Source organism: Harpia harpyja, chromosome 20, assembly GCF_026419915.1.
Source record: "Harpia harpyja isolate bHarHar1 chromosome 20, bHarHar1 primary haplotype, whole genome shotgun sequence".
In the NCBI taxonomy this organism is placed as follows: Eukaryota; Metazoa; Chordata; class Aves; order Accipitriformes; family Accipitridae; genus Harpia; species Harpia harpyja.
In genome coordinates, this window is record NC_068959.1 from 21,157,812 (window position 1) to 21,173,199 (window position 15,388).

Sequence of the window (15,388 nt, forward strand, 5' to 3'; positions counted from 1 at the left end):
AGCGGTCATCTCCTGCGCCGGCTTTTCGCCAGCCCATCTCTCCTTCGACCCTCGAGGCGATCACGACCAGGAGGAAGGCAGAGGCCTCCCGCCGCCGTGCTGCTTCAACCGCACGGGAAAAGTCACTTGCTAACGCCGAGACATGCCAAGTAAAATAATGTCTCTTCGTCTCACATGCTCACACGAGCCTCATACCATTAGTCCGAAAGCACAATCTCCTATTTGTGTAGCAGTCACGCCTGAATGACTGGTGCAAGGAGAGCAAGAGAAAACGGGCTCTGAAATACAAAACGGGATATTCAGACACACACCCCCGGAGAACCAGCGGTATCGGGCTCCTGAAAGCAAGCGGCAGGGACTGTGCTTTAAATACCTCCGTTCCTAAGGAACACGCTTGGAATTAACTACGCCACGACCATTGACTGAGATTAGGCATTTAAAGGCTGAAGCGTGGCTGAAGCAGGCACATGGAGCCACCTGCAAAGAAAGAGGACTTTTAAGCTCACAAGGAACCCCAATTCAATATGGGGAAGAAATAGCGAAACTTTTGCAGGCAGTTCTTCAACCCAAGGAAGTTCCAATAACACATTGTAAAGCCCTTCAGAGTGGGAATAGTGAAATGATAAAGGGAAATCGAAAAGCGGATCAAGTGGCAAAAGAAGCAGCTCTCAAAGAGTCAACAGTTGAAGGACCCTTAATTCCAGCACCTCGTTTACAATCATCACCTCCACAATATACTGAGAGAGAAGATCAATTGCCCGAACAATTAGACTGTTCTAAGAATGATCAGGGATGGTGGGTGACACCTTTAAAGCAACTGCTACTATCTGAAAAGATGATGGAAATTCTACTTAAAGGATTGCATCGAGAAACAGTTTCAAAAGCAAATGCATTGGTATTGACTGCCAAAAAGATAGGTCGTAGGACCAAAAATGCAAAATCTGACAGACATAATAGTTAAGAGATGTGCTATTTGTTGTGCTAATCATCCAAAAAATTACCAAGAGGGTTACAGGACAAGTTGTGAAACAAGGAATAACTCCAGGGGAATACTGGCAAATAGATTTTATGTCACTACCAAGGTGTAATTCATACAAATATTTCTTGATGATAGTAGATACCTTTTTTGGTTGGCCAGAGGCCTTTCCATGTCATACCAAGAAGGCTAGAGAAATCATTAAGGCTTTATCAAAAGAAATTCTCCCTAGGTTTGATATTCCAGAAGGTATGTCTTCTGATATAGGACCCCATTTCATTGTAGAAATCGTAGAGGGAATTTCTAGTTTTCGGGTATTCAAGGAAATTTACATGCCCCTTGGAGTCCACAGTCCAGTGGTAAAGTAATCTTGTAGGAATATATGAGAGGTAATGGAGACAGGGTGCTTGAATAAAATCCCGCATGAGTTTGGATTCTCGCTGACTGGATGGCTACAGAGTTTACTACAGAAGCTGATCATTTTGGTTATTACAGTGATTTTTGTTTGTATATTGTTTGGATGTCTCAAGAGTTTCATCATGAGACAGGCATCTCAACCATATGTATTAGTGATAAGAGATAGAAAGTGAGACCTTTTAAAAAATATTGACAATTCACAAGTCTCAAAGAGGGGAAATTGTTATCAATTAATATGCATAATATGATTGAAATAACCAGGAAACTGCTGAAGTCCTGGCTACAGCCCCCATCGGTTAATATTTAAAATAAGGAAACAAAAAATATACACTAGTCCAATTAAGGTTTAGTAACTATCTGACAATGGGGCTTGATGTTTATGTCAGAAAAGGTAATGGGTTGTGGTCTGGTCAATAAATCTTGAAGAACCACCTGTAACTGCCAAGACAGAATAACAAGTAGGTAAGAGGTAATTCCTACAGGGGGAGATCGCGACCACCAACTCATTGACCACCTACACGAATGATACCACCTACTCAAAAGAAGACCATGAAGGAAAAAGACCGAGTCTGTGCACTAATTTACATGACAGGCAAAGAAGAAAGAACCAATCATTAAGGGAAATAATAATGAATATGTATCACTTAATTAGATAAACGTGGGGATTTTTGAGACAAAGGTGTGCTGTCTTGAGACAGGCACCCGTCCATGCGCATCCATGAAATTAATTTAAAAATACCTCGACTCTGTGTGGTATTGGCTTGCAGGCCGGGAAAACGAACCCCGTTTGTGGGACAACAATAAGGAACACGCTTGACATTAATTACCACGACCATTGGCTGAGATTAAACATTCATAGGCCCAAGAAGGTGGGGTCAATCAACTGAGAATCTGAGCCACCTGAGCCCATACCTTAACCTCTAACGTGACTTTCTGTATTCGTCGTGCTTGAATGACTGCTACAAGGAAAGCAAGAGAATCATAGAATCATAGAATCATTTCAGTTGGAAAAGACCTTCAAGATCATCAAGTCCAACCATTAACCATGCCCCCTAAACCATGCCCTGGAGTACCCTGTCCACTCGCTTTTTGAATACCTCCAGGGATGGTGACTCAACCACTTCCCTGGGCAGCTCATTCCAATGTTTGACAACCCTCTCAGTAAAAAAATTTTTCCTAATATCTAACCTAAATCTCCCTTGCCTCAACTTGAGGCCATTTCCTCTTGTCCTATCTCCAGACACCTGACAGAAGAGACCAACACCCACCTCACTACAACCCCCTTTCAGGTAGTTGTAGAGAGCGATAAGGTCTCCCCTCAGCCTCCTCTTTTCTAGACTGAACAACCCCAGATCCCTCAGCCGCTCCTCATAAGACTTGTGCTCAAGGCCCCTCACCAACTTGGTTGCCCTTCTCTGGACACGCTCAAGCAGCTCAATGTCTTTCCTGTAGTGAGGGGCCCAAAACTGAACACAGTACTCGAGGTGCGGCCTCACCAGTGCCGAGTACAGGGGAACAACACCTCCCTGTTCCTGCTGGCCACACTGTTCCTGAAAACGTGATATTCGGACACACATCCCACACACCCCGCCGGAGAAGCAAGTATATCAGGCTCATGAACCCACGCTTCAGGAACTTTCCTTGAAATACTCCCCTTCATACGGCCCATTCTGTGGCCCACCCTAGCAAAATGGAGGGGGATTGCAGCCATAGCACACCTCTGCGTTGCTCCCAATTTTTCTTCTGCGCCTATTTTCCCGCTAGTCGTCAAGTCCCGACAGTATTTTAGAACGGGATGAGAGCAACGGAGTGCTTCAGTGAAGTCACTGAGCTAATGGCTACATCATTAAACTGTTGGAAGACCTACAGAGGCAGCTAATACCGAAAAAGGAAAATTAACGGACTTGAATGGGTGATTTGCCATTAGGCCACATAAATTAAGGGTCTGCATACTTCATAGGCATTTACACCTAAACAATTAATTCGATGACGTGAAGGAATCGGCTAGGAAGGGGGGATGACGACCAGAAGGAAATGACACGCCTCCCGTGGTTGTGTTATTTCTACCGCAGGGATAAATGTTTTTGTTATGGTGATACAATGTACACATAAAGTGCTCTTAATATTCCGTGCAGAGCATTACCAGTCTTGGCCCGTTAGTTCAAAAGCACAATCTCCACCACCAGTTGCACAGCAATTAGCAGCAGTCGTGCTTGCACGACTTTTCCCTCACCCTTCCGCAGATCAAAAGTGTGTCACACTGGAACGCCACCAGCCACATTAGTTTCCCAAACCCCCAGCCATAGCACAAGGCAGCAATGAAGATCCCCCCTCACAAGGAGTCCTCCTCAGGGACGGCCCTTCACTCTCGACTTCGTTGCTTTTCGGCTGCACATCGGAGGCCGCTCTCAATCAGCCTCCATTTCGCCCCACTTTGTTTTTTCGGGTTTTTTTTGTTTTCTTTTGTTTTTACAGCCTTACACGGTACAAACCGTGCTTACACTTAGGACTTGCTGCTCCGCTCGAGAGTAACTCAGCAGCAGGCAGCGATGCACATGCCCCCTCGGTTCGGGGGTCCATCACAAAAAGAAAACAACTAGCCCATAGCACAGCCTTAGCGTTGGCCCTTTCATTCGTTCGTGGAAAGGGAGAGCGGCAGCAGGCGCCCAAGCGGCCAAAGGACGAGCAAGAGCCCAGTCCCCTCGGCGTAAGCTTAGGAAGGGCTCAGAGGCAAGGACTGCGCGGGCTTACAGACCTGCGGGGCCTCGGCGTCCGCGGGCGGCTCTCCCGCGCCGGCGCTGCTGGTCGGGCTCCGCTTCCCGCAGGGCTCCGCGCCGAGAAGCTCCTCCGCGGCCAGGCTGGGCAGCGGCGGCGGCAGCCAAGCGCCCTCGGCGACGGCGCGGCCCGGCGCCACGCACAGGTTGTAGGAGTAGGGCAAGGTGCCCTCGCAGAAGTCGGCCGGGAAGGCGGCGCCGGCCACGGAGAAGCGCTGCGCGCCCAGGCAGCGCAGGACGGCGGGCGGCCCGGCCCGGCGCACCCGCGCCAGCACGGCCAGCGCCACGCTCAGCAGGAAGAGGGCGGAGAGGAGCGCCAGCGCCAGCACCAGGTAGAACTGCAGCTCCGCCGGCGAGTCGGCGCCCGCCGCCCGCTCGCTCAGCTCCGGCAGCGCCTCCTGCAAGCTCTCGGCCAGCACCACGTGCAGCGTGGCCGTGGCCGACAGCGCCGGCTGCCCGTGGTCCTTCACCACGGCCACCAGCCGCTGCTTCGCCGCGTCCCTCTCCGACACGGCCCGCGCCGTCCGCACCTCGCCGCTGTGCAGCCCCACGCGGAACAGCGCCGGCTCCGGCGCCTGCACCAGCTCGTACGACAGCCACGCGTTGCGCCCCGCGTCCGCGTCCACCGCCACCACCTTGGCCACCAGGTACCCGGCCTCGGCCGACCGCGGCACCACCTCGAACGGGGCCGCGGCCGGGGACGCCCCCGCGCCCGCCCCCGCCGCGCCCGCGCCCGCCGCCGGCCACAGCACCCGCGGCGCGTTGTCGTTGCGGTCCAGCACGAAGACGCGCACCGTCGCCGTCGAGCTCCGCGCCGGCGCCCCGCCGTCCTGCGCCCGCACCGCCACCGCGAACTCGCGGCACTGCTCGTAGTCGAAGGAGCGCTGCGCGTACACCGCGCCGCTCCGCGCCTCCACCGACACGTACGGCGCCGCGCCCGCGCTGCCGCCCGCCAGCCAGTAGCTGACGCGCCCGTTGGCGCCCGCGTCCGCGTCCCGCGCGCGCACGCGCAGCACCGGCGCGCCCGCCGCGTTGTTCTCCGCCACGTAGGCGCTGTAGGCGGCCTCCTCGAACACCGGCGCGTTGTCGTTCACGTCCGACACCTCCAGCACCAGCGCCGCGCGGCTGGAGAGCGCCGGGCTGCCCCAGTCCCTAGCAGTGATGGTCATATTGTACGCGGAGACCTTTTCTCTGTCCAGGGTACTAGCTATTATTAGTTTATAGGTGTTCTCTGATGACGGTTCTAGTCTGAATGGCAAATCGCCGTCAATGTTGCAGCTCACTTCTCCGTTATCCCCCGAGTCTCTGTCACGGACATTGATCACAGCTACAACTGTGCTCGGGACTGAATCTTCGGGTATCGGGTTTAGGATAGGGAGGAGGGAAACGGTTGGCGCATTGTCGTTCACATCTAGAATGTCTATGTGCACTTTGGCGTGCGCACTCAGCCCGCCTCCATCCTTGCCTTCAACACTGGCTTCGTAATATTTTTCCTCTTCATAATCTAAGGTGCCTGTAACCTTCACGTCCCCTGTCCTGGAGTCCAGCGTGAAGAGCTGTAGAGCACTGTTTGCGATGTCACTGAAGGAGTAGGTAATTTCTGCATTTGTACCTTCGTCGCCGTCAGTAGCTTTCACCTGAAAAGCTAAGGAGCCCTCTGGCACGTTTTCCAGCAGTCGAACTTTGTAGATCTCCTTGGTGAATACTGGCGGGTTGTCATTTGCGTCGGTCACATTAATCTTAATCTGGGTGGTCCCAGACCGGGCTGGATCCCCGCCATCCACCGCCGTCAGTATCAAATGGTGATTTCTCTGTTTTTCTCGATCTAAGCTTTTCTCCAGCACTAATTCCGGCTGCTTCGTCCCATCAGGACTCTCCCTCACTACAAGGGAGAAGAGTGGGTTGGGGGTAAGTTGGTAGTTGTGTAATGAATTCGCCCCAATATCGGGGTCTCTGCCACTGCCCAGTGGGAACCTGGCCCCAGGAGGCGTGGACTCGATCATTTCTATGGCAATAAATTCTCTGTCAAACTGCGGCGCATTGTCATTGATATCCTGGATAGTAACGCTCACATGAAATATATTGAAAGGGTTTTCCACGACTGCCTCCAAACTGAGGACACAGGGCGACAAGGCTCCGCAGATGCCCTCTCGGTCTATCCTCTCGTTTACCCGCAGATTTGTATTATCGTCGCCGAGAGTGAAGTACTGCTTTTCGTCACCAGAGACTATCTGCAGCTTGCGTGCCGGCAGGTCGGCCGGGCTCAGCCCCAGGTCCCACGCCAGCGGCCCCACCAACGAGCCTCTGCCCAGCTCCTCGGGGATGGCGTAGCGGACCCGCTCCGGCGCCGCCCGGCAGCACATCGGCAGCAGCACGGCCAACAGCGCGACCCGCCCGGCGGCTGCCCGGCCCTGCGCTGCCGGTCGGACCTCCATCCACTGCTTCGCTGAAGCACCTTCCGCAGAATTTTTATTTAGGCTTCCCGAGCAGCTGAATCAGTACCTGAGAGAAATAAATATATGAAATCCCTGTTGTCGGTCGCAGGACAGGCTGAGTCGGGCAGTTCCTGCTCCTCTCTCTGCTCTGCTCGGTGCGGAGCGGCACTGCGCGGGCGCTGGGGACGGGGAGGAGCCGACGGCGGAGCCGCTTCTCCGCCTTGGTCAACAGTGACACCCTGAGTCCGTGCCTGAGAACCGCAGCGCCCGCGAGGAAGAGAACAGCACGAAGGTCCTGCTACGCGCGTCCTTAAATTGCACTCACAGGTGGGTTGGAAAATACAGGTGTTGTCAGTAGCGCGAAACAGTAAATTTGTATCTGTGCTGAAACGATAATTCCCATTGCCTGAATTCCTTACACTTGCAAGTCTTCTGCAGGACAAATCCTCCCCTATTGCTCGGAGGATGTGGGGCAGGATCTCTATCTCTGCCTCACAGTGATCTTACTCGTTCTAGGGTGAGGGCGCGGGCGTGTCCCCGCTGCCATCTCATCACCACAGTGAGAGAAACGGCAGGACGGGAAGAACGCTGAAGCACTGCTCGTAGATAGAGGATTTATATTCTATAGCTGAGAGATCCCGAGCTAGCACTCAGCTTTCCCACTTTGAACGGTGATCGCTGACGGACGAGCAAAGCCGGGAATCCCAGCCACTGAGAAAACCACAGCTGTCACACCAGACCTGCCAGATCCCATCTCTTTCTACAGTCAAAACCGCGGACCATCTTACCAGTGCCATACAACGCAGCTCCGAATTTCTTTCGTCCGTACCACGTCCTCATCTCCTAAGCCGGCCATTACTTACTGAAGTGGGTCTCAAACCTTAAGAATATTTTTCTGGCAAATGTCGACGGCGGTTATGGTTGCTTGAACAAGCCAAGAGAAAACAGACAGGTCTCTCACGAAAAGCCCTTGTATCTCTCCTGTGCATTAAAACTTTGTCTCTCTTATGGTGAAGAAAAAAAAGACCTGAAGGAAGGCTGTATCACCACAGCCCCTTATGCAGAAGATAAGAAACGGTTAGAAAACCCTCCAGACTACCTACCCAGTGAAGTAGCTCTCGCATATACACCAACGCTGACTCTCTGTAGATGCCAGTGTGAAGACCTCCTCCCCTTCTCAGTAAGGTGTCGTTAGAAAATATGTTTTCCTGCTAACCCCAGCCATTCATCCAGTGGAGGATAATTCCTTTTCCTCCAGCTGCACCTATACAGAACTCACGGTAACAAATGAATAACTTGTCAGAACGAGGAGCTGGTTTGAATTTGTAGTGTTTCAGGAGTCAAGTAGCAAGCATATGAGCATCTCTACGTAAGGTCAAGAGAAGGATGTTGATATTTATATAGGACGGGGGGACTCTGCTGAAACATGTCACGGTCAATTCACTGCCTCCTATATGGCGAGAATTGATTATCACAACCCAGACACGCATTTTCATGCATCTTCACCCACGAAGCACCCTCCAAATCTCTGTTTCCAAGCAGAAATTGATGTCTCCTAGTTCCAGGATTTTCTCTTCCCCCTTGTACCCGAGCCTGAGGGCAACAGCACAGTTAAGTCCCAGGAGGATGCAATTAAGAACCAGCCTGCATCAGAGAGGGAAACATTTTCTTCCCACATGAATATCGCATGTGAGTTTGTGTCTGATGGGTGGCAGCAGAAGGGGGTAATGACTACAAGGTTAGGTCACGTGAAGTATAAGGTTATGGCTCAGTTTACATTCCCACCACACACAAAAGCGCCTGTACAATTCACAATATTTTGATAAGGTCTAGAATCGGCACAAAAAAATCTGTGCAGCCCTTCACCAGGAACATTGCAGTATGATTTTCTCTCAACTTGAAAGGCGTCATTTTTATGTGACACCAGTTTACTTTGTTTAAAACGCAATGATACAATGTCTCACCAGGTTAAATAGCAGAATAACAAACATAGAGCAACGTAATGTTATTCATTAATTATATTCCTGAAGTCCTAAAATCCTGTTCAGTCCATGATGAAAGATCTGTAATGGAGGAAATAAGGCCAGCCGCTTCCAAGACAGCCTGTTTGGTAGACAGGCTTTCAGCATAGAATTACATGTTTGGCAGGAAAAAAATCTTTTAATATTATAAGGAAATCAAAGAGTAGAATATTTTATATTCTTAGATTAACTCGCATTCAGAAATTAGACACACGATAAACAGACTGTGATGAATCGTACTTTGTTTTAAAATATTTTCCATCTGTATTCTAGTAAATATACTCTATTTTGATGTCTATGCCTGTACACTGATCGACAATTACATTTATACCGAATCCAAACGTTAAGTCACAAAGCCCAGCAGTGGGAAAAAACTCGATGGGATATCAGAGGAATTTTTCACTATGTAATACGAATCTATTCGTAGAACTTTAAGGGTCCTTCAGCGGGATTGATTAATTTCTTTGTTGAAGGTGGATTTCCAATTAACCTGGAACTTCAGAGATGTTGACTTTCGGGCTACAAGGTTGTTACCGGCATTTGAGAGCTGATACAGGGGATGGCAATGAAATTCTGGGAACTGGGTACTAGCAAGTACTTAAACAATTCCAAGGAAGTATCAGAGGAAGACCAAGAGACTGAAATTTCTTTCTTCAGTTGCACAAGCAACGGAACCTTCCAGCTTTTGGGAAAGCTAGATACAATGAGCTCAGCCCAGCCGGTAGAGAACATGGTACATAAAACACACAGACCAGACTCAGCACACATTCAAGGGGAGACATTCACGAGCTGGCGACTATCGTAAAATGTGGTTTCCAAGACTGCGAAGAGTGCACTTAAAAATGTCGTGGCTAACCGAAGAATCCTAAGCACCGCGCACACAAAAGAAGGTTAAAAGAAATTAAGGTACCTGAAAGGAAACTTGGCCACCATTCTCGGCAACATGATCTCCCGTAGGGACGAGATCACCCGAAGCTTCAGCCGGCGGCCGGGCCGGGAGGGTGTCGCAGCAGCTGCCGCCCGACAAGCGGAGCTGGCTCTTGCGCGAGTCGGCGGTGAGCGACACCTCGTGCGAGTAGGAGTGCAGGAAGGCGCGGACGCCGTCGATGCCCACGAAGTGCGAGGCCGGGACGCCGCGCAAGGCGCCGCTGCCCGCCGCCAGCAGCTGCGAGCGGCGCCAGCGCCGCAGGCGCAGCGCCAGCAGCAGCAGCAGGAAGGCGAGGAAGAGGCAGGACACGGCCGCCACGGCCACCACCAGCCACCGCGTCAGGCTGCCGGCCGGCTCGCCCGGCGCCGCCGCCGCCGCGCTGCCCAGCTCCGACAGCAGCTCGGCCACGCTCTCCGCCAGCACCACCGTCAGCGTGGCCGTGGCCGACAGCGCCGGCCGCCCGTGGTCCTTCACCACCACCACCAGGCTCTGCCGCGCCGCGTCGCGGGCCAGCGGGAAGCGCGCCGTCCGCACCTCGCCGCTGTGCAGCCCCACGCGGAACAGCCCCGGCTCCGTCGCCTTGGCCAGCTCGTACGACAGCCACGCGTTCTGCCCCGCGTCCGCGTCCACCGCCACCACCTTGGCCACCAGCGCCCCGGGCTCCGCCGAGCGCGGCGCCAGCTCCACGCCCGCCCAGCCCGCGCCCGCCGCCGGCGCCGCCGGCGGGTACAGCACCTGCGGCGCGTTGTCGTTCTCGTCCACGATCACGAGCCGCACCGACACGTTGCTGCTCAGCGCCGGCGCGCCGCCGTCCTCCGCCCGCACCCACAGCCCCACCTCGCGCACCTCCTCGTAGTCGAAGGAGCGCAGCGCGTACAGCGCGCCCGTCTCCGCCTGCACCGACACGTAGGACGACAGCGGCGCGCCCCGCACCCGCCCCTCCGACAGCCGGTACCGCACGCGCGCGTTCTGCCCCCAGTCCGCGTCCGCCGCCCGCACCGTCAGCACCAGCGCGCCCGCCGCGTTGTTCTCGGGCAGCCGGGCGCTGTAGCGCGCCTCCGCGAACACCGGCGCGTTGTCGTTCACGTCCAGCACCCGCAGCGCCAGCACCGCGCTGCTCCACAGCGCCGGCGACCCGCCGTCCGCCGCCCGCACCGTCACGTTGTACTCCGCCACCTCCTCCCGGTCCAGCTCCCTCGCCGTCACCACGCGGTAGTAGTCCTCAAAGGACTTCTCCAGCCGGAACGGGAGGCGCTCGGCGATGCTGCACCGCACCTCGCCGTTCGCCCCCGAGTCCCGGTCCTGCACGTGCAGCAGGGCCACCACCGTCCCCGGCGGCGCGTCCTCCGAGATCGCGCTCAGCGCCGACGACACTGTCAGTTCGGGCGCATTGTCGTTGACGTCTGTCACCGTGATCGCGACTTTGGCCGTGTCGGAAAGACCCCCGCCGTCTTCTGCCTGCACCTCCAATTCGTGCGAGTCGCCTTCTTCGAAGTCCAGGCTCCGCACCAGCGTGATAGCTCCCGTCTCAGTGTCCGGCTGGAAAATCTGCGAGGCTTTCACTGACACGGTATGAAACGAATATTTCACGTGCCCGTAGATCCCCTCGTCGGCGTCGGTGGCCGTGACGGTGACGAGGGTGGAGCCCACGGGCACGTCCTCCGGCACACGCAGCGTGTACTCCGCCTGGCTGAACACGGGCGCGTTGTCGTTCGCGTCCAGCACCGCCACGCGGATCCGCGCCGTGCCCGTCCGCGCCGGCTCTCCGCCGTCGCTCGCCCTCAGCACCAGCTCGTGAAACGCCGCCTCCTCCCGGTCCAGCGCCTTCGCCAGCACCAGCTCGGGACGCTGATCCCCGCCGGGGCCCGCCTGCACGGCCAGCGAGAAGTGCTCGTCGCCGCTCAGCTCGTAGCTCTGCAGCGAATTCCGTCCCGAGTCCGGGTCGTGGGCCCTGGCCAGGGGAAACCGCGACCCCGGGGCTGTCGTCTCGCTCATTCTCAGCTCCGTTTCCGCCTCTCGGAAGCTGGGCGCGTTGTCGTTAATGTCCGTGATTTCTACTTCGATGCCGTAAACCTGCATTTCCCCCTCCACTATCACCTCACAGCGCAGCACGCATCGCTGCACACTCTCGCAGAGCTGCTCTCTGTCTATCCTCTCCGCCGTCACCAAATGTCCCGTCTTGCCGTGCAGAGCGAAATACTGCGTCCTACCTCTGTCCAGGATGCTGAGGTCGCGTTCGCGGAGCGCCGGCAGCTCCAGCCCCAGATCCTTGGCCACGTCGCCCACGAACGAGCCCTTCGGTATCTCCTCGGGAACCGAGTAGCGCAGCTGCCCCCACGCCGCCTCCCACGCCGCCACCAGGACGCACCACAACACGGCTCGCTTCCGCGGGCCCCAGCTCCCTCCTCTCTCCGCCATTGCACAGCCCAGCAGCAGCTGCCCGCTTGCCCCTCCGCCCACAGGAGCCGGCCTGCGGGTCACCGCTGACGCCGCGCTCCTCCCGCCGCGCCTTCCCCCGAGCAGTCCGGCTCGGCTCGTTCCCACCGCGCTGCTTCGGGCGCGGACCTTGCAGCCCCGCGGCTCAGTCGCCGTCTCGCCGCTACTCTGGCGGCCGCCTCCCGAGCCTTTCGGCCCATCGTGAGCCAACAGCGACACTCGCAGCCGCAGACAGCAACTGCAGCGCTCTGGCGCTGGGAAGCGGTCCTCCGCCTTTCTGGCTTCCCACTCCTGCTCAGCCAACCGCGCCTGCTGCAGCCCCGCATTTCCCATCATTCCTGCTAACAGTGCTTACAGATTCGGGGGACATGCATGCATTCAGAATAGTCTCTCTGGCAAGTCCTGCCCACCGCTTTGCTTCATAGAATGACGAAGTGATAGAATGATATAATGACAGAATGATAGAATAGCATCATAGCATCCTAGAATCCTAGAATGATTTGGGTTGGAAGGGGCCTTTAAAGATCATCTAGTGCAACCCCACTGCAATGAGCAGGGACATCTTCAACTAGATGAGGTTGCTCAGAGCCCTGTCCAACCTGACCTTGAATGTTTCCAGGGATGGGGCATCTACAACCTCTCTGGCCAAACTGCTCCAGTGTTTCACCACCTCCATCATAAATTTTTTTTCCTTATATCTGGTCTGAACCTACCCTCTTTTAGTTTAAAACCATGACTCCTTGTCCTATCGCAACAGGCCCTGTTAAAAAGTCTGTCGCCATCTTTCTTGTAAGCCCCCCTGAAGTATTGTAAGACTGCAATCAGGTGTCCCCGGAGCCTTCTCTTCTGCAGGCTAGACAACCCCAGCTCTCTCAGTCTTTCCTCATAGGAGAGGTGTTCCATCCGTCTGATCATTTTTGTGGCCCTCCTGTGGACCTGCTCCAGCAGGTGCCTGTCTTTCTTGTACTGAGGACGCCAGAGCTGGATGCAGTACTCCAGGTGGGGTCTTACCAGTGCAGAGTAGAAGGGCAGAATCACCTCCCTCGACCTGCTGGCCACGCTGCTGGTGATGCAGCCCAGGATACAGTTGGCTTTCTGGGCTGTGAGCACATATTGCTGGCTCATGTCCATTTTTTCATCCACCAGTACCCCCCAAGTCCTTCTCTGCAGGGCTGCTCTCAACCCTTTCATCCCCCAGCCTGTATTGCCATGACCCAGGTGCAGGACCTTACACTTGGCCTTGTTGAGCCTCGTAAGGTTCACATGGGCCTACTTCTCAAGCTTGTCCAGGTTCCTCTGAATGGCATCCTGCCCCTCAGGCATGTCAACCGCACCACTCAGTTGCATTGCGTGTTGTCTGCAACTGTGCTGAGGATGCACTTGATCCCACTGTCTATGTCACTGCCAAAGATATTAAACAGGACCGATCCCCATACAGGTCTGTGAGGGACACCATTCATCACTGATCTCCATCTGGATATTGCGCCATTGACCACCACTCTTTGGATGCAGCCATCCAGCCAATTCCTCATCCAACAAACAGTCCACCCCTTAAATCCATCTGTCTCCAATTTAGAGAGAAGGATGTTGTGGGGGACTGTGCCAAAGGCTTTGCAGAAATCCAGATAGATAATCTTCCCTTGTCCACTGATGTATTTGCTCCATCACAGAAGGCCACTAGATTGGTCAGGCAGGACTTGCCCTTGGTGAAGCCACGCTGGCTGTCTGGATTTACCTCCCTGTCCTCTGTGTACCTTAGCATAGCTTCTAGGAGGATCTGTTCCATGATCTTCCCAGGCATAGAGGTGAGGCTGACAGGTCACTAGTTCCCAGGGTCCTCCTTTCTACCCTTTTTAAAAATGGGTGCAATGTTTCTCTTTTTCCAGTCACCAGGGACTTCACCTGACTGCCATGACTTTTGAAATATCATGGACAGTGGCTTGCCAACTACATCAGCCAATTCTCTCAGGATTCTGGGATGCATCTTGTCAGGTCCCATAGACTGATGTATGGTCAGGTTCCTCGGGTGGTCTTGAACCTGCTTTTCTCTTACAGTGGGAGGGACTTTGCTCCCCCAGTCCCTGCCTTGAGGTCCATCCACTCAAGAGGTGTGGGAAGAGAGATTGCCAGTGAAGACTGAGGCAAAAAAGTTGTTGAGTACCTCAGCCTTCTCATCTGTTGTTACTAGTTTGCCAGCCAAGTTCGTTGGGGGGGTACACTTTCTTTGACCTTCCTTTTCTGGCTGACATATCTATAGAAGCTCTTATTATTATTCTTTGAGTCCCTTGCCAAGTTCAGCTCCAGTCATGCCTTGGCCTTCCTGACCCACGGCCTTCCTGACCCTATCCCTACACAACTGGGCAACATTCCTATACTCTTCCCAGGAAACCTGTCCCTGCCTCCACTGCTTGTGCATTTCCTTCTTGGCCTTTAGTTTGACCAGCAGGTCTCGACTCATCCATGCTGGTCTCTTGCCTTCCTTTCCTGATCTCTTACACATGGGGATCAAGAGCTCTTGTGCTCTATGGAAACTGTCCTTAAAGATCTACCATCTCTGTTTTGCTCCCTGTCCCTGAGGGCAGTTTCCCAGGGGGGTCCCATTGATTAACTCCTTGAACATATGGAAGTTTGCTTTCCTAAAATTCAGGGTCCTGGCTTTATTCTTTGCCTGACCCATATCCCTCAGGACTGTGAACTCCACCAGTGCATGATCACTGCAGTCCAGTCTGCCTCCAGTCTTGACGTCTCTGATTAGCTCACTTGCACTGGTGACCAACAGATCGAGTAATGCATCCCCTCTGGCAGGGCTGTCTATTATGTGGCCTAAGAAGTTATCCTTCCTAAACAGCACCTCTGATTAGCCCCTCAGGAAAGCTCAGCAGCATGTTCAGGCCCTCCAGTGCACAAAACAGCCTCACCCTCTCATAGGGTAAAAACCATACTAAACCATCTAGTTATGAACTGCACCAGGCACCCAGACCCTCGACTTGGAATGACCCAAGAAGCAGCAGTTTTACACCAGGATGTGCTGGTTCCTTGTGATCTCAGTAGGAGAGACATGACAACTCTCTTGAAATGTCATTCACAACTCTGTTTACTACAGCTCACACTATTGGAAGAGATTAGCATAGATAATCCTACGCCCCTTTAGATGCAGAGAACACTGAGCAGAGTAGCTTCACAGAGGACTCCAGCCACACAGAACATGCTATGCAGACCCCGGTCATAGAAAAGAAAGAGTGCCCCTGATTCAGTCATCCAAGCCATTACAGGACTTTCTTACAAGAAAGCAATTCTATTCCCCATTTCTAGTGTCACAGTAAAAGAAGTTTGCATGCAGACTTCTTGCTTGCAGGTAGCTTTCTTACCAGTAGCAAGTGGGAGCTGCCTGCAGGTTCCTC

The 15,388-nt window shown here is 54.0% G+C and overlaps 2 protein-coding genes across 2 annotated transcripts in view; both read right to left on the reverse strand.

The window, feature by feature from the left end:
* The window catches only part of LOC128155009 (protocadherin gamma-A4-like), a 156,377-nt gene extending 144,253 nt beyond the window's left edge, over positions 1-12,124 (reverse strand). Inside the window, exon 1 of the mRNA XM_052816424.1 lies at positions 9,534-12,124. Within this exon, the coding sequence (XP_052672384.1) occupies positions 9,534-11,969 (2,436 nt within the window). The 5' untranslated portion in view covers positions 11,970-12,124. The remainder of the gene's footprint in view (positions 1-9,533) is intronic.
* On the reverse strand, positions 3,426-6,755 carry LOC128155012 (protocadherin gamma-B1-like). The gene has a single exon (XM_052816433.1). The coding sequence runs from the start codon at positions 6,600-6,602 to the stop codon at positions 4,107-4,109; it is 2,496 nt and encodes an 831-aa protein (XP_052672393.1). The 5' UTR covers positions 6,603-6,755; the 3' UTR covers positions 3,426-4,106.
* Positions 12,125-15,388: the final 3,264 nt, after the last annotated feature.